Raw genomic sequence first — 26,190 nt, forward strand, 5'->3', positions numbered from 1 at the left:
CACAGGTACTGTAAAATGCAGCAAGGATAGCACTTTGTCCATGACATTTGTCATGGACAAATGACTTAGCTTTTCTTCTATGTAGGAATGAATTTGACAGTTGAGGATGCAAATAAGTTTTTTTTCTCCCTGAAGCAGTGAAAAATCTATGCTGCCTTTGCTCTAGGGTATTATTAGGTAAATATCAGGATATTTTTGCCTTCTTCCACAACCTACATCTTTACCTCTCTTTCTGTCCTGTGCAACAAGCATAACAACAATATCTTCAAATTTGCTGTTCATCTGAGGCTGGTGTAAAATATCATTGGTCCTATTTTTAGATTTTAAATCCATAAATAGTTCTGTGCATGTCCTTTTAAAAACTTTTGTTTTGCCCGATGTCTGAGGATTTAATTTGCATTGAAATAAAATCACACTTAACAGTTAAATTTAATCCTTTTTTCGCCTATTATAATTTTAAGGGGTAAAGCCTGACTTTTATCTATTATGCACCACTTGGAGCACTGGTGTTATCTGTGGCACTAGCCCCAACCACTTTTGTAGGGGTGTGCCCCCAGCGATGTCTGTAGCAATCAAAGTTCACATTTTTTCTGACCCTAGATAGATATTTTTTCTTTAAGAGCTTGTGTGTGCAACAGATATAAAATCTGTTTCTGGGTATATTTTCTTCATAGTTCCTTTGTAAAGTACTCTAGAGATCGTGTGTCTAACCATCATCAGATCTTGCTTAGTTTTTATGGAACATTGAAATAATATATTTGAAACCAAAATACTTTTGTAGCTTTTTTGCTTGTGGGAAAGGTTAGGCTGAGAATTTCCAGGTCCCTTAGGCTGTAAAGAGTTTTATGATCAGTTTCAGCTCACAAAGTTCTTCCATGCATGAAGACATGAAGCTTTAATGGCTATGGAGTAAAGCCAAATGTTTTTTTCTTTATTCATTTACACTAACACCAAGTTTATTTTATGGATAAGTGACTGGTCTCAAAATCTGACTATGCAACTTAAAAAAAAACCAAAACAATGTTCTCAGTAGAAGAATACAAGGACAAATTAGTCTTGTGCTTAGATACCATCTCTGTAGCTTTGGTCTTCAGGTTTCCAGATGTTTTTGTAGTAGTCAAATCCTATGTCTGTCAAAGAGTTTTGTGGACCAGTATTCAGGACGTTAAGGCAGGCTGACTGAGCACAAATTTCTTTACATTCTTTGTGTTTGTTTCAAACAAATCTGTACTCTTTCATTTTAGTGTGCCCAGTCTGTACCATCTCACCCCAATCACCTTGCTCTGCTGGATATTATTTCCATCGTAAGGAATATTTTTTAGCTTTTGCCCTACAGCTTGTTTCTCATACAGGATTTATGAAATCTCTGACTGCATTTTTCTCATATTTTTCTCAGATTAATTTATCATGATACAGACTTTTGTCCTGGCTATGCTATCAAAAACATGCTGTATATTTCTATCCACCATGCAGCCCAAGAGAGAACAGTATCTTTCAAAGATGGTGTTGGAGCTATGTGAACATTTGTCTTGCTTGGTGTCCCACATAGAAATGCATTTTGGAGCAATCACCAATCAATACTTTTTTTCTGTTATATGGGAAATATTTCCCACTGTTTATAATTTTTGTGCCCTGAGTGTACAGGTAAGTGAAAACCTTTTTTATGGCACTGACCAGACCTCCATTGCAGAAGCTCTGCTTGCTTAGCAGCTGAGTGTCTCATCTCCCTTGAGTTCTGAGGCATTTTCTTGGTAGCATGGTTGGAACTTGCCTTGCAACCCTATTCCAAATGTTTTTGAGATGGGTTAGATTTCTGTGTAGTGTTTGCAATAGATGTCTGTGTCTGTTTGCAATAGTGGATGCCCTCAGATGAATGTAAGAATAGCATAAGCACATCTTCTTCCCTCTCCTGGGCTCCAGTAAGTTGCTCCTGTGCTGCTGAGCCAAAGATGGTATCATTATTTAAGACTAGTGGGTTTTTCAGTTGCTGGTCTCCAGATTCTGGCAGTGCTCTAGTGCATAAGTGCCCAATTTAAAAGCTTGTAATTGTCCCAGTTCCTTCCAGACTGGCAGTTCAGCTCTCTGATGATGCAGCATTGTCCACTGCTCCTAATTACTTCTACAGAGGTTTCCTCTGCAATAGTTGTGTTGCTGCCATTTTCTTGTGCTGTTGTTGGGCTTTTTCCCTTTTGATGCATGCTCTTTTATCACTTGCACACTGATGGTGAGTGGCACTTGCTTTTAATTCCTATCCCACTTCCAAATGCTGGGCATTGTTCTGACTCCTATTGTTTTCATACTCGGTATATCTTGTAATACTTTTCACTGTGAAACATCTGTTTTTCTGTGTTCTGTCCTTTATCATTAAAATCTTTAATTCCCTAAAATATCAATTTTTGTCTGGTCTGGGTGAATCCTTTGCTTAACAGATGTGGGTTATCTTGCTGAAGATTAATTATGGACCTTCCAGTAGACCAAGGTCTACTTTGCTTATCCAGGACTCAACCTCTCAAAAGTGTCTAATGAGGCAGTTTGTCAGAGATTAGTCACCTTATCTTCTGCTTTTGCCCTCTGCTTAAAAGCATCACATGCATCTATCTATTTTTTATAGAATGCCTCACATTTCTGTAATGAGCCTCAGAATTAATTTGTCTTTGCCAAACTAAATGAAAACCAGTTCCATAACCATGGAAAATACAAATTTCCTTAAAACAGTATTAACAGAAACAGTGTCTGCTGCTGCTATGAGTTCCTTGAAGATGCAGACTGTTTACATTTCTGTTCATGGGAGGGTTTAGGTAAGTATGGAAATTTCCTGAGGTGTCCCTACTTTTTACCAATTGGGAGTAAAAAATATCTGCTTTGTAATCCCAGAGCTTCAGCCAAGATATTTATTTATGAAGAGATGGAAAGCTGGCAGCTTTTTTTTTCTCTCTCTCTCTCTCCCCCTCCTTTTTTTTCTTTTCTTTTCTTTTATTTTTTATTTCTGGTCTTGGTCTGTTACTTTGCTTAGGAGACATTTTATATAAATTTAACTAGTAAGCAACTAATAATGTCTGTCCTCTTGCTACCATACTTTTGTAATTGATTCGGCCATAGAGGAAAGCCTCAGAATGATGTTTGCTTCCAAATCATCCAGGTTGTGTTAAAAATATGTTTCTCTAAATCTGCTGAAAGTAGCAATATGTTGCTGAACAAAAACCAATTTTCTAGATCCAGATAAATTATTAAGATACAAAAATAAAATCTACCCTTCAGGGCTGCATAGATATTGGTAGGAAGACCCAGAGAAAGTTAAGTAAATTAATTACATTTTTAGTCTATTCTGTGAACCAGAATTAAACACGGAATGCACGCTTCTGCCTTGTAAGTGCCAGCCCCATCAGACATATAAGGGCTTTAACTCAGGTCAGCTCCAAATCTCTCCAGTTCCTACAATTTTGAATGGTATTTTATTCAAGACTCAGGTACTACCTGTTAAATTCACAACAACCCCAATGAATTATGCTAATTTGGACTAAAGCATCCCTATTTAAGCGTAAAAGTATCCACCTGGAGAATTAGTCATAAAGAATGCATTCTGATTATAAAAAGAACATCAATTTTAGAATAAACTCCCCATGAAGGAAAGACACACCTGCAAAGAGATTGAAGGTGGAATGAACTAGTGCAGTTGAAATGCTGATGGTCCTGAAGAAAACGGAGTTTGGAGTGAAGTGTTTAAAGAGCAAACGCCCAAGCTCGCAAGGAGAGAGCCCACACTTGGCTGTGCTGCGTGTCCTCACTGTGTGTCTCCAACAGGGGCTGTCTTGCTCGGGAGCTAAGAGGTTATAAGTGACCCTAGGGGAAGAAAGGTGGGAATCTAGGTTGTGTATATAGGTCCAATTTCTCTTTCAGGGCAGTCGGTGAACACGCTTCCAGGCCGTGGGAATCCTCTCTATCATCTTAAATATGAGGTGAGCAAGTCCGGGGGGGATGCATGAGTCTCGTGTGTGTCATTGGGCCAGCTGCAAGGGAAGACGGAGAGAGGGGAACGACCCAGTTAGATTATGAATTCATCTTATCCTGATGAATACTAATGCCTCAGAATTTATAGATGGATGTGTTCGTGTCTGAAGCAACTGCCTTGTGAATTTGCTGATCGTGCAGGAACGGTATGCAAAACGGGAGGAGGAGGAGGCAAGGAAGAGAGGGTGGCTCTAGGACCCATACGAGCCTTCCCGAGCAGGAGGTGGGAATTTTCCTCCAAGGCAGCAGGAGCCCGAGCCCGGTCTCAGAGCTCCAGCGGAGCCCGCAGGAAGAGCCTGGCACGTCCCCTCCACAGCCGCGCACCCGGGTGGGACCAGCCCGCACCCCGCAGAGCCATGAACCGGCTACCACAGCTGCTGCTGTGGGTCACTGCAGTGGGTAAGGAACTTATTTTTCATCCCTCTCATCTCCTTATTTTGCAAAGTCTATCTTCTACCCAGAGGCTCAGACTTATTTCATTGTCCCTTCTCTTTTACGTTTAAAACCAGAAAATCATTATTTTCAGAGCAGTAGGGAAAAAAGGAGGGTTGGGGTTTGAAAGTGCTGGCATGAAACATATGTGAAGCGGGTGACATGGAGGAAAATAAATCTTGATTGTAAGTAAATTTTGTTCACTGAAACGAATAGGCAATCTGTAGTTTTAGAAAAGCTGCTGCTCTCGAGGCTCTGAGGCTGGATGCAGGCAGTCGCTGTACAAGGGTTTGGCATGAAGCTAACAGCTATACCCCAGGACCATTTTGCTTCTCTGGCTGTGGGATTGTTTTCTTAGGGGCTGTTTTGGAGAGGGGGATAAGAGTAATGCTCCAGGAGCAGTGGAGGTTGCTTACAGGAAAAGGTGCACTTCGGAGAGGATGCTTTGTCTAAGCAGAGAGATGAGGGACATGGATAAAGAGAGGAGTAAGTACTGGGACTATGAAAGGGGGACTTATGAGCTCCCACCTAGAAAGTGGTTCTCAGGCTAAGTTTTGAAAGGAATCTTTGTGCTGCTCTGCTTGTCACTGTCAGCTTTGGTTCTGAAGTACAACAAAAGAAAAGAAGTGACAGTAGGAGAGAAGAAGAGGGATATTAGGAGGGAAGCTGCAGGAATAGGAGAGAAGTTGGGGGGTGGCAGTATGCATGCGACCAATGATGGGAGAAAAAGGTAGGAGTGGGACACATATACTTGATGTGTACAGCGGCAAGAAAATTTGTTATGAATATTAGGAAAGAAATGCCTCTATCAGGACACGCTGAACTTCTCAGAGAGCTGCAGTTACAGTAGTACCCCCAGCGTAGATACAGTGACTACAACGTGACCCTTAGACAGGACCAGGATACACTTTGTATTTCTCAGTGTAACAGAGAAATGTAACTCGTGTAACTTCCAGGCAGGAAAGGAAGAAAGGCAAACAGGTTGTTGGGTGCTGCAGCTAGCTCTTGCTAGAGCAGTGCACTTCCTCTCTCTGGCTAAATGATGAACTTGTATATATTTACTTTTATATGCAGACACACTGCGATGTCAGTTTCTAAGCAGGTTTTATAATTTATTTCTGTTTACAATTGCATGTCAAGGCATAGCACAGAGTTTTTGAGTCCAGGCTTTTTCTGGCCTTTTATTTCTGTTGGGAGGAAGGAGGTTGTTTTACTGTCGAAGGGTCCCAGGACAAGTGTACCTCATGCAAGCAGATCTGTATGTCCCTACCTCAGCTTTCATGGCATGTGGTCTCATCAAGAATTGCTGAGTATCTTTCCAGTGCTTTTGGTGGAGTGGCTTTCAACATAGAAGAAATGTTAATGTAAGGAATAATAATTATATTTGCTGCATATCCAAGTCTGTGATATGAAGCATGTCTGTATTAGGAAAGAGATTTTTAAAAGGGTGTGTTACAGAGAGAGTAAGTAAAGAGCTAAATGAAAATAAACGTACATTTTACAATCTCTGTCCAAACTTCTGCCAAAAATAATCTCAATCTCTCGAGGAGATTTCAATGCATGAGCATTTATGTAGCTGCTGTCATAATCTTCACATGGAGGTTGCTTGCCTCACTATGGGGGCTATTGTAGTCAGCTCTCAGACTCTATAGTCTATTAGTTTAAAAACCACTTGTATTTCCACTGCACAATTTTTACTGGAGTGGCTTTACATTTCCTTCTTTATTTGGAAAGTCCAAGATCTAAGTGATGAAGGATTTTGCAGGTCTTCTTCTCACTCTTTTATTTTCCTGGCTGGCATACATATTTCTAATGAGCTCTATAATAAAAGGATGATTTCAGAGTTTCTATCCACCAACAATTTTTGGCACATGGAAACACTGGAGAATGTTGCAAGTTCCTCTTGGTGCAAAAATTAAGACACTATGAGAAAATTCAGAAGGTTGTAGAGAACAATAGCAGGAAAAAACCCTCAGAAAAAGAAGCACCAAACCAAAGGTAACAAAAACAGGAAAATACTTAATCCACAGGTATACATTGTTCAATGTCAAAGCAACTTCACAATCTTTTTGAGGCTGAGGTTGCACACTAGCCTCAGGTCTCAGGAGGTGGTTGGGAAGAAGGTGATAAAAGCCACCAGATGAATGTCTGGGAGAATTTCCTTTTCATTTTAAGCACCATTATTACTTTGAACCTTCATATTGGACTATATTCTTTTGATTGCTTGAGCTTGGTAAGGGGTGGGTAGGTCAGTCCTTTTCTGCTCTGTGAGAAACCAGGCTGTGCTTGGCTAGATGTCATAGTCTTGCCTTTGAATGTGGAGAGCCAACTATCTGCAAAATTACAGCACAGCATACATCCTGAGCAAACCTCAAACACCTTTCCAAATGTGTGGTCATGTTTATGTCATTGCTCAGAGTGTAGCTATTGAGTATAACCACAGTCCATGAGATAATATTGGTAGAGGCACTTTGACAGGATTTCTTTGCAGTCCCTTCCAACACTTGCAGTGCAGCCATCACAGAATAGGGTAACTTAGGTTCAATTTCAGCCCGGTGAATAGTTATGGTTTTGGGTTTTGCTGAATCCTTTCTGAGGCAGAGAAGCATAGGAAGGTTGATGGCAGGCTTGGGAGTAAGACAGTCAGCTTCTCTTTTGTTTGTGGAATGGTGTATCAGCATGGCAATGAAGAACACCTCATTCCCGGGTGTGTGCATTTGTCTAACTACCGGTTTTCAAAAGCCCCAAACATTTTGTTTCTCTCTCTGGATTTATATACCTCTCTGGACTGAGTTTGCCTGTTTTGTAGAAGGAGTATAAAATGGCTTAAGTTTAGTCAGTCCACATTGTACAGGAAGATACAGGAGTACCTTATTTTGTTGTAAGCCAGCTTAAGATAAACCAGTGCATCATTTTCACTTACACAAACCTTTAGAGCTTTGTGTATCCCTTTGTTGGAGGAGAGCATGCCAAGCATTGGAAGGGATGAGACCCTGTGTTCACTTTTGTCTCTTCATTGAAGAACTTTTTTCTTATTTTCTTCTTCTTGTGCCTATCTCTGCTCAGGTAAAGTAGCACACAGGTACAGTAGTGATTTCACTTAAATGGTTCCAACCAGAACATCGAATGATCCTTGAAATTTGTCTTAGGAATTCTATCCACAGTCCTTTATTGTGCAAATGACAGCATGTCTCCATATACTGTGCCTAGTCTGAATATCCAATTCAAGGCACTATGGCTGTCACTGAAAGTCAAATATGGGGTGAATGCCTTGAAAGGAAAACAAGACAGTTCTTTTTAAGTTACAGACATTACAAAGTTATGGACTCTTTGAAATACAGTGGAAAAGGATATGATAAATTTATGGGAATCCCACAGTAAAGGAGCACATGCAGAGAAACAACAGTGATTTCTAAACTGCATCAGGAGGGAGGACTAAGTTGGAGGAGGTAAAAATCAGATAGTTGTGGAAGGATAGAATGTAAGAAAATAAAGATAGTGCAGAAGGTAACCTCACACCTGAGGAGTTGCAGCTGTACTAATCACCAAAGATTAGGAACAGGCATGCCCTTAATAGGCCACAGCTGTGTCCAATAAGAAGACGAGTCCTACAAAAGAGTGGGTTAGCTGGGTGAGAAGAGATTTGGAGTTTGTTGGCTGTGCTGTGAAGGGGGCTGGAGTTTGTTGGCTGTGCTGTGAAGAAGGAATTGCCCAGAAGGTATGGAACTTTTGCAATAAGATGACAACAGATAGTGAGTCATGTGTAGTGTTACTTTAGAGCTGAAGTCAATGTCTTATGAGCAGCCATAGAATAAATCCATCTTTCTATCCATGCTATGTAGCTACATAAATTGTAATTAGCCCATAGGATTAAAGTCAGAGAAAAGGATGCCTCACTCCAGTGAAGTTTCAAAAGCATTCTCCTACTCCCTGGAGTCCCAAACAGATCCACAGGAGGGTCCCTGTCTTCAGCCTGCTTGTATATATGAGGGAGCTCATGCTGGCTGTGCTGGTGTGTAGAAATGCATCAGCGATATCTGTGACAAGAGCAGAGAGAAATTTTCACCTTGAATTAATTTTATGAAGACTGCTGATGTTTGACACTAAGGTGCTTCATAAAGTGCTCTAGGCTTTGAGCTGTTACATTTGGTCATTTGTTTTATGTGTGTACCAGTTAGTTCATACTGAGACATTCAAACAAACCTACATGTTTAAATTTTTTTAATTTCAAACTTTTGCTCAGAAAAGCCTTGCATTCAGAAATCTGGCATATTTATTTAAGAAGCATAAAATATGATTTAATATCACATGCTTAGTTTTTACATTAACTGTTCTAGTCCCGCACTCCCTGAAATGGGTGTGTCTTTGCGATTTTATAAAACTTTTGATTCAGAAGATTTTTAGGTTAACCTGTGACAGGTTTTTGTTTGTTTTGATTTTTTAAAAATTTCTTTTGGCTTGCCAATGACTTGGAAAATCCTGTATTAAAACTTCCCAGTTATCTTATAATACCACATTCCAGTTTGTACTTAGATTTGTGCATGCAGGTGGTTGTCCTTGGGTTGATGCTCTTTACTCTACATGCACACTGTTTGTAGCTTGGTATTGGATCAAATTACTCGGAAATAAAAGAAACAAAAATAACTTTTTACAAGTCTTTAGTAAAAGAAGAAACAGAGGAGAGGCAGGTGAGCTCCTTCCAGAAATAAATGGAGAGGAAGGAACCCACAGAGTTCATAGTTAACATAATATGATGGATATCTATGGGAATACAGTTACAGCCATGCAACATCTTGTCTTCTGTATCTGGAGACTTTTATCTGAGACTCCTACAAGTAAGCATGATTCCTGTATTGAATCCTTAAATCAGAGGAGGAAAATAATGACATTAATTATGTTAATTAATTGGATCAGGCTTATAGTCTTTTCCTGCCTCTCAGCATCAGTCCTTCCTCTTACAATTCCTCTTCCTCCCATTCCATTATAATTGCTCCTCTGCCTCTCTCCTCTACCGGCATGTAACAAACCCAGTGCTTTGATGTAGCCTGCTAACAGCATGCACAAAGGTGAAATCCATGGCAGGTAGCAGAGCAGGCCAGCTTGGAAAAGGGGTGAATTGTAGTGTTTGGTGGTGAGGGGTGACTTGTAGCTGACAGATGTGCTCTGAGTGTGTAGGGACAGCAGGTCCCTTAGGTCAGTGGTGACAGGTCACGCTGGTGGGCAGGAGGAACATGTAGAGCTTTTGTTTCAGGTTGTGAGTTGTTCAGCACCACAAGGTTATGGAGGGCTTGTGCCTGGGGAATGTCAGGTTCCTGACTTTTTGTGCTGCATGCACAAGAGGGAAGTCAAGGTGTAGAACCTTCATGATTCAGTAAATGCCGTGTCAGGACCTCCTCGGACCTCTGCAGTGCTTAGAGGATTACAGCTCCCAAACAAGTGGCAGGGTATCACTGAAGCATTCTGCTTCCCTCAGGTGTGCTGTTTCCAAGAGCTTTCCTCAAGGTGCTGTAGCTCCATGTGCTTTCTCCCAGTTGTGTCATACCAACACAGCTGGACCCATAAGGAGAAATGGAAACAGAGGGAAATGACATAAAAGGAATCAGAGGTGACATTCCAATTGTCTTCACCTAGAAAAAGCAACTCTGCCATATGTACTGAGTAAATAAAGAGCTCAGAATTTCAGTGAGTTGTAGAGTCACGGGCCAAATGTTACCTTTTTAGGAGAATTTCGGGTTGGTCTTCTATATGTTTTCTTTAACACAAAGCTGGCTGTAAAAACATGAGACTTTACACAATTCTCCACTTGTTGGTGTAAAAATTCTTAAGATTTCCAGTTGGCTTTTTGTTTATTTTAATTATTTTGACTATATTATTGTTGTAGATCCCTTCCAACTGAACTATTCTATTCTCTGTGAAGGTATAAACATCCCTGGCATCGGCACTGATTGAATTAAAAAATCTATTGTACAGCAGCCTCATCAGAGTTAGTCAAGAATGAGAGTGAAATATGGAATTATAATATAGAATTATAGAATTAAATGCTGAAGTCTTTTCAAAAAGCACAGATTTATCCTTGCAATTCAGATGAACTTTTGCCCTAATTGGAGAACTCTGTCTTTTAATACGGCATCACAGATTTTCAGTTAATTGGTATCTGAAATCCCATAAGATTTGGCTTATCAGCCAAGAATGATGCATTTATTCATGTATTTCAATTGCTCAGTTAGGTTTTTTTTTCCCAGTTTGTAGCACAGCATGTGTTTGAGGGCATAAACAGCCAAACTTTCTGGAGTTAGAGCATCCACACCTCTCCTCTGTGTCTATGTTTGTGGTGATACATATTTATATATTAAAATTATAGGAGTTATAAAGTAACTGAATGTGACAGTAGGAAGTGACATGGAAGGATGTGATGGTGTTCTGTTGCACAGAATTAAGTACAGGAGGTGAGAAGAAACTATTCCTATATTGTTCTGGTGAAGAGTTTTTGTGTTATTCAGGAGCCAGTAGAAAACCCAACTGCAAGATTTTCCTGCCTTGAAGCAGAACTGACCATCACATTGGAACTTCAATGAGAATGGAACCAGACCAGTTACTGGTTCAGAGTCACAGTTTGCTGGAGTCACAATTTTCACATCAGAGCTGCTTTTGGAAGCACCTGCTTCCCTGCAGTGGTGCAGGGCTGTTTTGAGTGGCTCTGCAGCTGGGACCAAGCCCTTTTTCTATATGCTGAGGGTGAACTCAGCCCTTGCACTTTCCCCCTTGTAGCTCTGCCTTACAATATCTGCTCTGCTCTCCTGGCCTTAGGGAGGCAGGAGGAAACTCTGGGGATGCACAGAGAGGATAGGAGGTGGCCAAGGCTGGGTGGTGAAGCAGGATGAAGGAATTCTGTTCCAATGGAGATGAGGAGCCCAGCCAGTGTGGTTTTGGATTACCAAAAGAAGGGTTAGCAGCTGTCAGCCTGAACTCAAGCAACCTCAGGCAAAGCTGAATTCATTCTGGAACAGAACTGAAAAATGGCTTTTCTTCTCAATAACTAATTTGGTGGTTTTGCAGATCCATGTGCCTTGACTAATATTTTAGACAATGTAAGGGGCATGGATGATTATGCTTAGGCACTTTTAATAACTTGGATGTCATGATATTTTTTTTTAATTTTCTGTTTCTGTTGTTATATTTAACTGCAGTTTAGATTTTCCAAGTATTTTCTGTTTATATTTTTTTTCCTACCAAGCTCTGAGTGATTAAAGACTTATTTATTACTTTGACTTCAGCAAACAGAATCTCAGAAAAGCATGACTGCTTAAAATTTCCATGGTTTTTAGCATGTTTTCAGAGTTTTCTCTGTGGCATTTTGATGTGTACTGTGCTGGAGTTCAGATCTCTTCACATGAGTAACGCTTTTAAAGTATGTAGTTCACAACAGGAGTATTTTCTGTGTTTATAGTCACGGCAGGAACCCAAATAGTATTTAAAACCTCTGAAGGAAGCTTTCTTTAACCCCATGCAGGCAAACGGTTCAGCCTAGAGCTTAGTGGGACACTGGACTTTATGAATCTTTTAAGCCCTGATAGCATAGTAATCACTACCACTAACTTTTTTCAGCTTTCCTGAAGTCCCACATACCTTGTGGCCCTTCAAGATCTATCAGGTTCTTAGAAGAGTTTAAACTTTCCCAGAGTTTGACATTGTGTTTGTCAGTCTGTTGCAGACCTAGAGACAAAAGTTAGTAAAATTTGCAAAAATAAACTTGTGAATTAACTATAAGAAAAACAAGGTGAGTAAACCAAGCTGGGGTTTATTTAGCTGTGTCAAAAGGGCTTGTGTTCCAGCTATTCAGAGGGACATAAAACTGGGAGATATATGCAAATCTAGCTCTTTTCACCTCATTTAGGGCTGTGCTAGGTTAGTCTGATGAGACTCAAATATTTAGCTTCCCTTCCAAAAGCTGTTTTCATTTTTCATTTGCAAAATTTTGGAAAGGGCATAGGTTTTTTATTTCTTACCTTCGTATTTTTGATTCCCACAGAATTTTTTTCCTCTCTTATGTGCCTTCCTGCATGCATATATATATGTGTGTATATATATACACACACACACATATGTATGTATGTGTGAAAATTAATGGAAGGAAAAATAAATGGAAAACCTCTTTGCTTTAAACATGTTGTCTTCCCTCAGTGGATACAGTTATCCAAAAAACTGTACACTACTCGGGGGTTGCTTGTTATTTTGTGTGATAATATTTTAATTACCTATTTTATATAGAGATTACCATTGTTCACGGATTTGTGCTGCATGTGGGTGCATGGGTTATCACCTTTGGTAAATCTAGCCAATAGTTATTTTTCAATTAAATTTCAAAAGAAATTACATTCTTTTTTGTACTAAGAAATATGTAGAGTAAGCTGGAGAAGTTATTTTATTATTGGTAGGAATTGCTTTGTGGCTGCAAAAAAAAGGATTGATGAGAAGCAACATCCCAATTAATACTATTATTAATATTCTTCCACTGAGAAAGGTGAGGGGAAACTTATATCAAGTTGTTGAACTTTATTCCCACCCAGCAAAAATGTCCCATGCAGCCATTCACTCACTCCCCCACCAGTCAGAGTGGGGGGAGAATCAGAAGGGTGAAAGTCAGAAAACTCATGGGTGGGATAAAGACAGATTGACAGGAAAACAAAAGCTGTGCACACAAACAAAACAAAAAATTTGTGCACTGCTTCCCGTAGGCAGACAGGTGGTCACCCATCTCCAGGAGAGCAGGGCCCCATAACATGTAAGGCTTACTTGGGAAGAAAAACATCATCACTCCAAACATCTTCCACTTACTTTTTCTTCCTCCCACTTTATATGCTGAGCATGATGCCATATGGTCTGGAATATCCCTTTGGTCAGCTGCGGTCACCTGCCCTGGCTGTGTCTCCTTTCAACCTCCCATGCACTCCCAGTCCCCTCACCTCTGTGGCAGCATGGAAAGCAGAAAAGGCTTCTACTCTGTAAGTCCTGCTCAGCAAAAACCAAACCCATCTCTGTATTATCAACCCTGTATTCAGCACCTATCCAAAATACAGCCCCTACCAGCTGCTGTGAAGAAAATTAACTCTGCCCCAGCCAAAACCAGCACACAATTAAGTGCAGAATTTCAGAGATAGAAGTGCTGATTCTTCTGCTGGTTTCTTAGGGCTCTTGAGACAGAGTGAACATGGAGGTCAATATCTGGGTGATGTTTAGCTTGTGTCTCCAGCTTGTATGCCCCTCTCAACCTCTCTAGGCAACCCCCAAGTAGTAGCATGGTCTCATCTCAGCTGTCAGTCGTACTGCAGGGATGCTTTGCGATGATCTAGAATAAAAGCTAGCTTTCTTGGTTTGTACATCATTTTAATGTTTCAGTTATGATGTGACCCTTTTCAGCTTGTGTTCAGTACAACTGAGGATATGGTGATTGCTGCACAAGGACAAGAAGGGGATCAGTCTCAGAGTGGGGTCGAAAGGAAGGCCAGCTGGGGCAGAAGGAATTGTTCTGGGAAACAGTCTGCTGGGTTTTTTCTAAATTTCTCCCAACAGTCACTGAAACAAGTATCTTGTGAAACCAGCCTGTAGGATTAGACACCTGAATTCAGACTATGTGAATACACCCTGATCTAGCTTAGGGATGCCTGCTTTCCAATCTCTGCAAGGGAAAGTGCTCAATGCCAGCCTTGTCAGCTTGGAATCAGTGAGCTGGCAACTGCCTTATGAATTTGTACTACTGTGAAAACACCTACGATCCCATTGTACTAACTAAAAAATATTTGGTTTAGCTGTCATTTAGTTCTGCTTTTGACAGTTTCTTATTTTTGGAACCTATTAGTGTTTTTGCATATAGTTAACAGAACTTGTAACAGTTTTAGAGGACAAATTTGGGCTGATAGTCTGAGTCCTATCATTGATGCTATGATGCTGAGGAATAAGAGATACACCATGATGTTGTATGGTGTTCAAGTCTCCCCTTTAGCCCTTCAGGTAAAATAGTCTGTTTTCAACTTTGACCCCTACCATTTACGGAGTGTTCTTAAGAGGAGGTGCTCTTAAACATTTACGGATAGGACTGAATCTGTTCTGAAGGTGAGGAGTGGGGGTTTACCTTTGTCGTCTTAAAGGTAGACAGTAAAAAAAGTTTTGAACCCTGGCTTAAATTTTGTGCACAAAATATTTCATACTCTCTAGTATACACAAAGTGCTCCCATGAGCTTTTAAAGAAACATCAGCTACATATAAGATTATTCTTCAGTGAGTCTTTTCATTCTTTGTGACACTAATACACAAAGGGGTAGGAAATAGAGCTGGCTAAAGCACCTTTGCATAGTGTTTCTGAGATTTGCAAAGGGAAAACGTATAGCAAGCACCATTTTCCTGGTTTTTAAATTCTCCAAGCTCAGGTTTCACAGATAGGGTTAAAAATCATCAAATTAAACATATTTATGAGCCATCTGGTTTCTGAGTCTTTCCAGTTTGTGTTTGCTATCCTGGGTAACTATTAAGTCATTTTTGTTGCTGTAATTTTCATGTCATTACATGGCTCCAGAAAGTGCATGTTTAAGAAAAACACTGTAGAGAACTGAATTCAGAGTAAAATTATAAGCACTGGCAGCACTGGAGACATTTGTCATTCTTTCAGTCAACCTAACATACTACTAAAAGTAAATGTACAAATTAAATCAATTTTTTCTTTTAACGTTTATCTAAGTTAGGCAATGCAATCTTTCAGCTCTCTTTGCATACCTTTCTTACAATATGGGATTGAGAGTCAGATTTTCTAGGGCTAGTTTTCAGCCATAAGTTTTCCCTATGATTTCAGGAAGATTCCTGAGCCTTGGTGCTGTAATCCTTGTCCTAATTTACCTATTTTATCTCCCTTATTAAGATGTGGTGAGATATAAAGCAGTGTATGTTCTAGTTCCTTCAATTAGATCCAGTGCACAGAATTACGGATTTTTTTTCCATTTTATAGTAAAATATAATTAAGAAGACTCTATAACTCCATTTCAGTGGAAATTTGCTTTGAAAAAAAAAATTACTCTTTCACATTGAATGTTGGGTTATTGATTAAGTTTTCTAACAGCATTGGCTTTTCTGTTGGTAGAGGGACAAAAGTGTTTTCCTTAAAAGGTGTACATTGGTATTATTCTTCCATAAAGTATCCTTATCTGCTCCTGAGAAGGCACAGCACTGATGCATAGATGCAAAATGCCTTTTTTTTCTCTGGTGACCTGGTTGATATTCTTCATGCCAGCTTTGTCATTTGTGACACTGAGTCAATTTTCAGAGTATGGTTTCATCTTATGAGGAAAGAGAAGGGAGGAGATGTGTGTAATTGCTGGTGTTTGTTTTCTCCGTGCAACCAAATGCTTATGCTATTTGAAGAAATTTTGTGAATGCTACTAAAATACACTAACCAAGCTCTCTTTCTCACTCTGCCTTATCATTTTGACAGTGCTGTGTTCTGTTATCAGTTTTCCAAAGTCAAATTCAGTTTTATGGGTTTTGGAACCTTTCTGGCTATTTTGTGTGCTGTGCAAAGCATTCCCAATTCCCTGCACTTTATTATCCCTGATGTTTGTCTTGCTCTTTTGCATGTGTCTTGGTAACCCTTAGACACAGTGGATAGCAGTACCTGGCATGCTGATCTCAGTGAAGGATGCACTGGCATCTTTAGGTCTTGTAAGAAGTACACAGCTTGTTTATCTCATTTTCTTACTTGTACCTGGCATGAGCTTTAAAAAAATGCAAAACAATCACCTCATGACTCTATGCTTTTTCTTTCAAAGCCCAGATTCCCAGATGCACAAAGAGGAAGGAACAAGCGTATGCAAAATAGAGCACACATTACTCTGGCTCTATGTGCTTTGGAGCCAGGAGTTCCTCACAGGAGCAGAAGGTGCCATGATGCAGAGAAGGCATTTGAAATCTTGGCTGACAAACTGTTTAATACACTGCTTAAACTTGTGCTCAGTTTCACATTCCACCTCTGAGTGTTTGTTTGACTGCTTTCCTCTTCTGGAGTCCAGCTGGCATTGAGAGGCTCAGGTACTAGGAAGCACATTTGGGAGTCTCATCTGGCACTGGCAGACTCCACATGCTGCTGGAGTACTTGCTGGCAAAGCTGTGGTCCCTACCTTGGAAGCTGTCAACAATTTCTAGCTGAGGCTGTGAGAGAGATGTCAGAAAGGTGTTTGACTCTAGAGCTGCAAGGCTGGGGAGCCAATAGGAGGGGAAGGTGTTTGTCCACCTTCACTGGCACAGCAATGGCACTCTCTTCAGACACACAAGCCTGGGCACTGCACTGTGTGCCCTCAACATGTTGGTGTGCAGATACAGCAGTGTCCATGACTGCCTTCAAAGCCAGGTGCAGGCCTCCCTGTGCCCTGCATGCTTCAGCCTGCTCCTTCACAAGGTTGTACCAATGAGGCCTGTCTTTGTAGTGTCCTGGGAATGGAGCTGGCTTCCCACCATCCCTGAGAGTAACTTCAAAAGCTAGTCTTCTCTCAGAAGGCTCTGAGTGTAGAAGACAGTGAAGTAGATATTCAGTGTCCCAACAAAAACTACTTCTACCCAGACATCCAAAAATACCGAGATATAGGAGGATAAGGTAACAGATTCTAGCTTGGATTTTTCAGATATGGTTATGACATAGGGCAGGGTATGCAGCAGTTTTTTCTAACATGAGATGGAATTACTTCCTTTGTGGAGGAACACATATAGATATAGATGTATACATTTCTTTGCCTGTGTCCATGTGTGTGCCTTGATTATGTATGAATGTTGTTAATGTAAACTTATAATTAAGTCACTCTTACAATTATTGTAAACCCTATTGAATTGATTACTTTATAATTGTTAAATCAGTTAATGATTAAGTGCTGCTAAACTCTTCTGCACCCTTATCTTTTGTGTTTATAAATTTGATTTGATTTTCCTTTTTTTTGTTTCATTCATTTGGTAAGTAATAGAGTGAAGCTTGTCACTGAACTCTGTTAAAAGTTACAAATTCATATGAAAACTTGCTTTTTGCCAAAAGATTTAACTCTGATTTTTTAAACAGCACAAACCACTTACTTGCAACAGAAGGCAATGCAAATAGAATCACAGAATTATTTAGATTGGAAAATATCTTTGAATCCAGTTGTTAATCCAGCACTGCTAAGTCTACCACTAAACCATGTCCATGAGTGCCAAATCTACACATCATTTGAACACTTTCACAGACAGTGATTCCACCACTTTCCTGCGCAGCCTGTTCCACCCTTTCAGCAAAGAAACTTTCCTAATGTCCAGTCTAAACTTCCCCTGGCACAACTTGAGGACATATTTTCTTGTCCTGTCACTTGTTATCTATCAGAAGAGGCCAACCCCACCTGACTAGAATCTCTTTTCAGGTAGTTGTAGACAGAGATAAGGTCTCCCCTCAGCCTCCTCCAGGCTAAAACCCCAGCTACCTCAGCCTCTCCTTGTAAGACTTTTGCTTCAGAGCCTTCACCAGCTCCATTGCCCTTCTCTGGACATGCTTCAGTACCTCAATGTCTTTCTTGTCTTGCAAGGCATCAACATGTGCTTCCAAAAGAATATACTATTTACTCTTGACTTAGAGCGCATATGTTGTGCTCTGTCACACCTCATTACTGTAAATAAAGTGAGGTTTGTACTCTGGTTGCAAAGAAGCAATAGCTTTTATTGCAATACCAGGTAACTGGCTATTGTGGCAACAGGGATTCTTGGAAGTTCTTGGGACTCTTCTGGTATTTACAGTGTCATTTGCAACTTCCTGACCCAGAGATGTTGAGGCTTTTTCGGGAGAAGCTGGTACAGAAAGGATGTTTTGAAATGTGTGACTCTGTGAGAGATCTGGAAGAAGTTCTATTGAACACTCTCTCCTCTGTTGGGAAGATATCTAGTTGAGTACCAAGTGGGCAATGAGAACACTTGACAAACATACACAGAAAAAAACAGTACTACTCAAATATGTATTTGATCTTTTCCTATAGATTATAATCTGCCAATTACAGCTACAATTTCAGGCTGTTTAGAACTGAAAAGGTTAAATTATATGCTGGATGAGTAGTCTACGTGTGGTCTAAATGTACAGAAACTGACAGGTGTGCTGCATTTGGTGGGCATAAATCAAGAAACCCATCCTTGGTCTGGTAGTGCCTTTCTGGATATCAGAAAAGTGTGCACTGGAAATGTAGGAATTGTGTGGAATTAAAGAGCCTTTCAAGCAGTGTCTGTGTTAACTCTTATAAACTATGTTCTGCTGTGAGTAAAGGACTTAAGTCTTTTATTAAGGACTCCATGTTGATATACTGCACTGGGGGCAGGTTAACTTTAGGACTTGTGATTCAGGCTTTTAATGAGGATGAACAGAGAAGGAAACTGCACAAACTCTTGACCTCATGTTGTTTGTTTTCCTCATTGTGCTGGCTGGTGTCCTGGGAGCAAAGAACAAAGGCTGTCTGCTGTTCTTATGTTGCTCATTTGAGGACTGAAGAATAGAAATCTCATTTTTCTCCCTTGCATGGACAGCTCTGGACTAAACCTTTGCCAGTGAGGAAACTGGCAGCCCTAGGGCAGCAGTAGTCAGACATTGATCTTTAGGGACACTCTACTGGAATATATAATATCCTTCATAATTCTCTGATAAAAGCCTGGCTAAAGCTGAAAGGAGCTGATGATCTCCTACCGTTTCCTCTCCTATCACTTCCAGAGACTGAGCGCTCTTCTCGCGAACCCAAAAGAACTTAGTACATCACAAGGTAAGTGGTTGTGAAAGTGGTCTGGCCTCCAGCAGTCACAGTGTTTCATGGATTCACTCTAATAGAATACAGTTTTATTTTCTCTTGCACAAACCTAAGAGCTTGATATGAGATATCCAGAGAATTCAATATTTATGTGTTCTGTTTGTATCTAGTGGGTTTTATGTTCTTGTTTCTCATGCAAATAAGCACTTTCTAGATATATCCAGAAATGCATCCGATTATGTTTCCTTACTGCCTGTAAATTAAATAGCTCAGGACTGTCCCCAGTCATTTTCTTTCAGGCACTACTTTTTTCATTAGTGTTTAATCAAATTACCCATGGTCTGAAAGGAAGTCAGAAATTTTTCCAAGAATCTTTGTTTCTTTGCAGACACCCATTCTGGTTTCTCTTGTTTTGTTATATTATTGCACTGATTTCTCACTGAGGTGGTGGGTTTTTTGTGACATTCTCATCTCCATGATGAAGCTTGAGATAAACTGAAACATCATTGAAAGCAATGAAGGACAGAGACCCCCTTGTCTTAAAATGGATCAGATCAGTGCTTGTGTTGTCTATGACCTATCAGCCATTTGGATTTTCTACTACTCATTCCCTTCCATGAAACCATCTGAATGTAAGAACTGGAGGATATTTTCAAAGCAGTTCATGGGTGTTAAAAGTATCAGAATAGCCACAATATTGTTGGCTGTGCCAGCCTCTTGAGTAATGCATAAAGGTGTCAAACCCTTAAGCTCACCCTTGCAGTAATGAGAGACAGTAATCTGAGGTCCTCTTCCTTGGCAGGATAGACATTCTCAACTTCACTGTTTTTGTTTTGGGACTGATTCTGAAGGGCTCCTTTAAAGAAAAGGAGGAGCTCATTATATTCAAGGATTTTGTGTCAGAAATAAAGTAAAAGCCTTTATTGGAAATATCCCTGCTTAGCTGCATTTCAGTCAGAAGTGTGATATTGTAGCCCAAAGATTTAGTCTCTAAATCACATTTCCCTCCCTAAACCACACCTTACTGTCTTGGAAGCCAAAAATAAAATGAAATGTAAGGGATGCTTTCAGTCCTAGTCATTATTTACAACACAACTGTCTGTCTTTTGTTTTGTATGTTCAGAGAGCAGTGGAAACATCTGGCTTATCATCTTCACTGCCTTCTACATTTCTTTACTAGGGGAAAACAAATGATAAAACTGAAATACAGGTGATTGCTTTTCTGTTTGCAGAGTCAGTTTCCTACCAAAAACAGAGTGGTACAATCCATGCATCTTGGTTATTTTGTTTTAGGCCATGAGCAAAAGCTGTCTTATTTTTTCAACACAAGGGTGACTTTTTTGGATCAAAAAAAAAAGTTCAGGTCTTGGCACAAATTACAGAAGTGCCTTTAAAAATAAGGAAATAGTTTGCCAAAAAACAATAAGGTAGTCTAAGTCATCCCTGACTTTTAGATCTTTCAGGAAGTTCTGAATTCCAGGGCTGTCCCACCCACTTGAATTCTGTTACACAAAGTTCATTGCTCACAGCAGTAATTCCAATTGCAGTTTGAAAAAAGATTCTGCACCTCTTTCATTGTACTGGCTGTGAGTGAAGACACTCATACTGGAGAGTCATCTTTCAGATGGTAAATGCTTTGAATGGTGCGAATGAGCTTTGTCCTAATATTTTCCATAAGAGAGCTGTACAGATCTTAGGAGACTGCCCAGACTCACTTTCCTCAGGCTTGACTTTCTGAAGCAGTGGACAATGAAGCCATCCCTCTTTTTAATGTTCAGCATACCATCAGGACTCCATGCTTATTAAACTGTCTCACTATTAAGAGGACTGTTTATATTGGTGCCGAGACTCACATTAACATCCCAGCCCTGTCTGCACAGATTGATTTCCTGATGACTACTCCAAGTCTTACCTTTTTTTCTCCAGGTCCCTGCTAGTTCACAGTTTTTCTTGCCAAAAGTGGTTTCACCAACCTCATAAGTACTACGCCCTATAGCCTGCCAGGCCTCTCATTGACAATGGCCGTCTACCCCTTTCTGTACTTCTTGTCCTGTTGCTGTTGAGAAGGGCCTTCTTGGTCTCTGATGTCCTTCCTTGACATATTCATCTTTCTTTTCCTTTACATTCTTAATTTTTTGACCTCCTTGGACTGGAACTGGTGTCTGCCTGCCCCAGCATGTCCTTGTCCTCAGCTTTGCCTGCACTGCTGAGTCTGAGGTTACCCGTAGCTTGGTTTTCCTGTAGTTGCCACCTTTTGCCACTGATTTCTGTAGCTGTGCATGGGCCTGCTCTCCTGCATGCAGTGCACTTGTGTCCAAGGACACAGCAGCACGGCCTTGGGCAGCTTGTGTACCCTGGCACTTCCCTTTGTTACACTCTGCTCAGCTCATCTTTTTCCCTTTTGGGCTGTGGCACATTATGACCATGTGGAGCTGTCTAAATACTTTGGGTGCACTGATCTCTGCTCTCTACTTCTGAAAGTGTCTATTGTGATGATACAAAACTGCCAACTAATAGTTCATCCTCATATCTCTTTTTGCCCTATGGTCATTGCTTTCTGATGTTTTTAGTTATTTGTTGCCTTTCAAGTATCTTTTTCTACCTCTCTCTTGCAGTTAAATCTGTGGCACTTAAGACAAATGTGACATGGTCTGTAATTTATCCATGGTGCTTTTTTCATTAGTTGTGTTGGACTGTGCAAAATATTCTTCCAGTTTCTTAATTATAATTCATGTAAACATGCCCACTTCTGGAGAATGGCTGAAGTGGCGGGCCGTGGTGCTAAGATAATTTCTGTCATTAAAGAAAAAAATCCATTCTTACTTTGCCAAGCATTGGGTTGGGATTTAAAAATTGTGATCTGTCCTCTTGTTTGAGAGGTATATTGTTTGCATGTCTTACATTGTTTCATTTGCACCTCTAATTAAGTACATGCTTTTACGTACAAATAAAATTGGAAAATTAGTAATTCTTGTTGAACTTCAAACAGCTCCTCTCACTCTTCTTTCATTGTATCTTTACACCCTCCTTCTCAATTCGCGTATTTTGGTTTAGTCATAGCCTACCTTGCAGTGTTCCTTCAGAAATCAAGAGATGTCTGATGCATGGAGTCTTTATTCTGACTCTCTTCTGATTTTCAGCTTATGCACATGTACTTAACAATTGCTTTTTTATGTCTCTTTGTTAATTGTCATGACTGGGTCTCATGATACAGGTTTGTCTCCTCCTTGACATGATTTCTGTTCTCTTATTTCCATTCAATAAGCAGGAATGTCCTCGGCATTAGGTGGTTAGGGGTCAGTGCAGATTAAGTGGAAACACTTTTCACTGCAGTTAGCCTAGTCACAGTTGAATGGACATTATGAGAGCTCTTTTTCTTCCACATTTGCTCATTTCTTTGCTGGGGACTGTGCCAGTGCTGATAAAATTCTGCATTTCCCTGGGCTGCATGTAGAAATCTTTTTTTAACTTCAAATTACTCCCTAGAGATCCATTTTTTTGTAAACCATTCTTTTTATGCCATGTGACTGCTTGACTGGTTCTAGCCCTTCATCTGTACCTTTTATCTTCAGGATTATTCTTCAAAGTTACTAGTTGATGCCAAAGTTCTTCACAATATAATATAAACATCCTCTCCCTTTCCGACGTCCTGACTCTTTTTGTGGGGGAGGGGAATACAAGGAGTAAAAGAATAGAACGTGATCCTGAAGAACTTACAGGAGACATCAAAGGATGAGCAGGATTGTAAGTTCTTCTTCCCTCTTCTTACAGTAGTCTGGACACTAACAGATGATACCCCAGGTAACAAGTGTTGGGAATTTAATCTGTGGTCTTGATCATGAAGAATGCAAGGGATATTGACAGAAGATTCAGTTTTTAGTCTTGTACTTTCCTGCAACCTAGTTTAGCCATTGAGGGGCTTTTTCAGGCATCTGTCTTTTATTGTCATGTCAGAGGTTCTTAACACATGTTAAGAGGTATGCAGTGAATGTGTGACAAATCCATTCACTGCATGGCACTGACAATAGAGGTCCTTTGGGCCAACGTGAGCCATTCAGAAGTGAGTAGTTTAAGTCAGTCTTCTCTATGAACTAGCTTAGTGTTAACACCCAAGTAGTAGGTGCCTGAAGTTATAAATCCCACTCTCATGTATTTTCTGGACAATTTATGGTAAGACATAGTTTAATCTCTTACCAGTATTCTTGTGCATCTTACATTTTAACAATTTATGCCTATGAAAGCTAAGTTTTGGCATGGAGCAGTTGGAGCCTCTCCTTCTGGAAAGGAATTTGGCAGATACTGAGAGGAGGCTTGTGGCAGTGCTTCCATATTTTCCTGGCGGTATTGCAGAGAAATTATGGAGGATGGAATCTGTGCTGCTCCACATAGCTGCTGCCAGGGTACTGCTGGTAGGCATACTGCTAGTTGAAGTTTAGCAAAAAAATCCTGTATTCATAGTCTCATATAAAAATATAATCTGAGAAATACAGTGCTTTCTAATGAAAGAAAACCACAAGACTACAAGCTCTTATACAGCTTGTAAATCAGATATGTTAACTGGAAAGTTAAGCTGAAAGTTGAAATACTTGTGTTATAAGGGAAAAGTAGGATGAAGCAAGTTACTGGGGAAAATATATTGGGCACCTGTAGGAAATTAGTTGTTTTTAAGGTTATATGAGCAGCATTTCCCTGGTATTAGAATCCATTGGACACCTATTAGTAACCTGTGTCTGGCACAGAGTGTAAACAAGAGTACATAAATGTCAGTGGTCAGATCAAATTGTTTCTGGTATGATGACAAAGAAATCTCTTATAAAATTAGGAAACAGAAAATGCAAAGTCTGTATGCTTCTGAAACCCGCTGTCCATGAACAGAGCTGGAAGGTCCCTATCAAAGGACACGAGTTTATTATTTGTTTCTATTACATGAAAAGCTTCTGAATATCATTGTGAAAGGCAGGAGCTTGCTACCTTAACACTTCCTGATCTATTCCCTGGAGACCTAACATGTTCTTTAATATCTGTACCAGACAGTGGATCATAAAGAATGCAATACCAACAAAGGAACCAATAAATGCCGTTAAAAAGAAAATTCACAAAGTAATCAAGAATGTGTTTTCATATAGGTTTAGCCCAAAAGATCTCAGAAGCAATTGCTTTGCCATATTTGGAAAGCTGGTGGAGTAAGTCCCTAAAATCACCAACTGCAGGTGTGGTTTTAAATTGATGGTTTGTTGCAACTTTAGGGGATGGGAAGACCGCAAAGAGTCTAGGATCTGTAGGATATGTTCATGTGGACAACACCATTATAGTCTCCAAAGATTAAGGTGGGTTTAAAAGAAATTTTTATTCCATGAAACATTGTGTTTTTATCCACATTTCTGTTGTTATTAGTCAAACATAATACAATATTCCCATTATTTTCTTCAAGATTGTGATCAGGATCTGGCATATCATTTGGCTCCCCTTTTACCCTTTTTTAAACGTCAAGCAAATATTCTCTTTCTTTGCATACTTTGATACTTTCAGCATTTTGAGACTTTCTAAATTGAGTGTTAATGCAGAAGCACCACCAGTCAGTTTGCTAAGAACTTTTGAGTTCAAGCTCTGGATTTTTAATCTGTTTATGCCTAAGGAAGTAGTGCTCTTACATTCTCATATGGCATTGATGTACTGTGGGTTTTTATCCCCTTTTATACAGAATCTTCTGTTAATAGAACATTTGCCTTTTCAGCATGATTGAGAATTTTATAATTTCTGTTTAGTAAATATTCATATCTTTACTTCCTCTTGTGCTCTGTGCTACCTAATACTAAGCCAAGTACATTCAAGTCTCCCAGATCTGAGGCACCAGTGATGTAACATAGCATGTCACTGATTCATCTCTTCTCTAATAGAACCTTTCCTTCCTATGCAGGTTTATAATCTCACAGCAGCAGCTTCCCTAATATCTCAAGGGTTCTGGAAAGATGTGTACCCAGGAGCTAATTACAGAGACAGACACACCAGTTGCTGGTTCACTGGATATCTGTTAATAATTTGATACTTCTGACCTTGTTGAATGACCTCAGAGTCTCTTTCTCCTCTGCATTGGAGAACATGTATTCACTTCTTTTATTTCTGTACTGTGGTTATTTTACTGCTCATCTATATCCTTGTGGTTATCTGATATATATCATTGTCATATGAGAATAAAAGCATCAACCATGACTTCTTAAAATCAGTCAAGGAAGATTTGTGCATGCATCAGCAAAGAAAAGAGAATAGAAAAAATGTTAGTAGATATGTCAGATAGTACTTACAGCTGTTGTATATGTGATCATACAGATCTTGGAGTTGTGTCTGTCACTAAGACACAAAACACCAGGTGTCTGATCACTACAAACTGTGCAACACAGAAATGAATGTTAATTTTTGACTGGGAAGAATGATGGGAAGAGGATGAATGTTGAATTCTGTGCTGCAACATGTCGCCAAAAAAGCTTGAAAGCGACCAGGTATGGTTAGACATCATCTGCTATATTTTGTGGCAGAAATATTGCAAAAAATACACAGTTTATGTGGAAGCAGATGAATCAGCAGTAAATGGAAAAGACAGCAATACAAAGCATGTTAACATCTAAGCATATTCATTTTTAGGTTAACATAATCAAAATTATATAAAAAGAAGTTCTGGTAGTACAACAGGGCTTTGATGTGCCTGATGAAAGAATAAATTAAGCAAGGTTTTTAATGATTTTTCACAAAACCTGTGGAATTGGGGTAATTTTGAAATTAATGGAAAGCATTGAGTGGAACATAGAGTATTACCTGCTGGATTCAGGAGGATAGATTCATTGAGGACAGCAAAATAGAATTGTGACCAGACTGAGGAAAGAAAACGTTAGACTAAGTGATACATGTTTGTTTATGGGTAGAAATCATTGAATACTCAAAGCCTGTGTTACAGATACTGTAACAGCATCTATGT

At 39.8% G+C, this 26,190-nt stretch overlaps 1 protein-coding gene across 2 annotated transcripts in view; it reads left to right on the forward strand.

Annotated features, from left to right (window-relative positions):
* The first annotated feature begins 4,258 nt into the window (after window positions 1–4,258).
* The window catches only part of LTK (leukocyte receptor tyrosine kinase), a 92,701-nt gene continuing 70,769 nt past the window's right edge, over window positions 4,259–26,190 (forward strand). The window contains exon 1 of one of the 2 annotated variants that reach the window (XM_071427346.1): window positions 4,259–4,407. In XM_071427346.1, the coding sequence (XP_071283447.1) occupies window positions 4,365–4,407 (43 nt within the window). In that variant the 5' untranslated portion in view covers window positions 4,259–4,364. The remainder of the gene's footprint in view (window positions 4,408–26,190) is intronic. The other variant, XM_071427347.1, reaches the window with a different exon arrangement.

Source organism: Agelaius tricolor, unplaced genomic scaffold (genome assembly GCF_023055355.1).
Source record: "Agelaius tricolor isolate 1412-34295 unplaced genomic scaffold, bAgeTri1.0.p SCAF_5, whole genome shotgun sequence".
NCBI classification, from domain to species: domain Eukaryota; kingdom Metazoa; phylum Chordata; class Aves; order Passeriformes; family Icteridae; genus Agelaius; species Agelaius tricolor.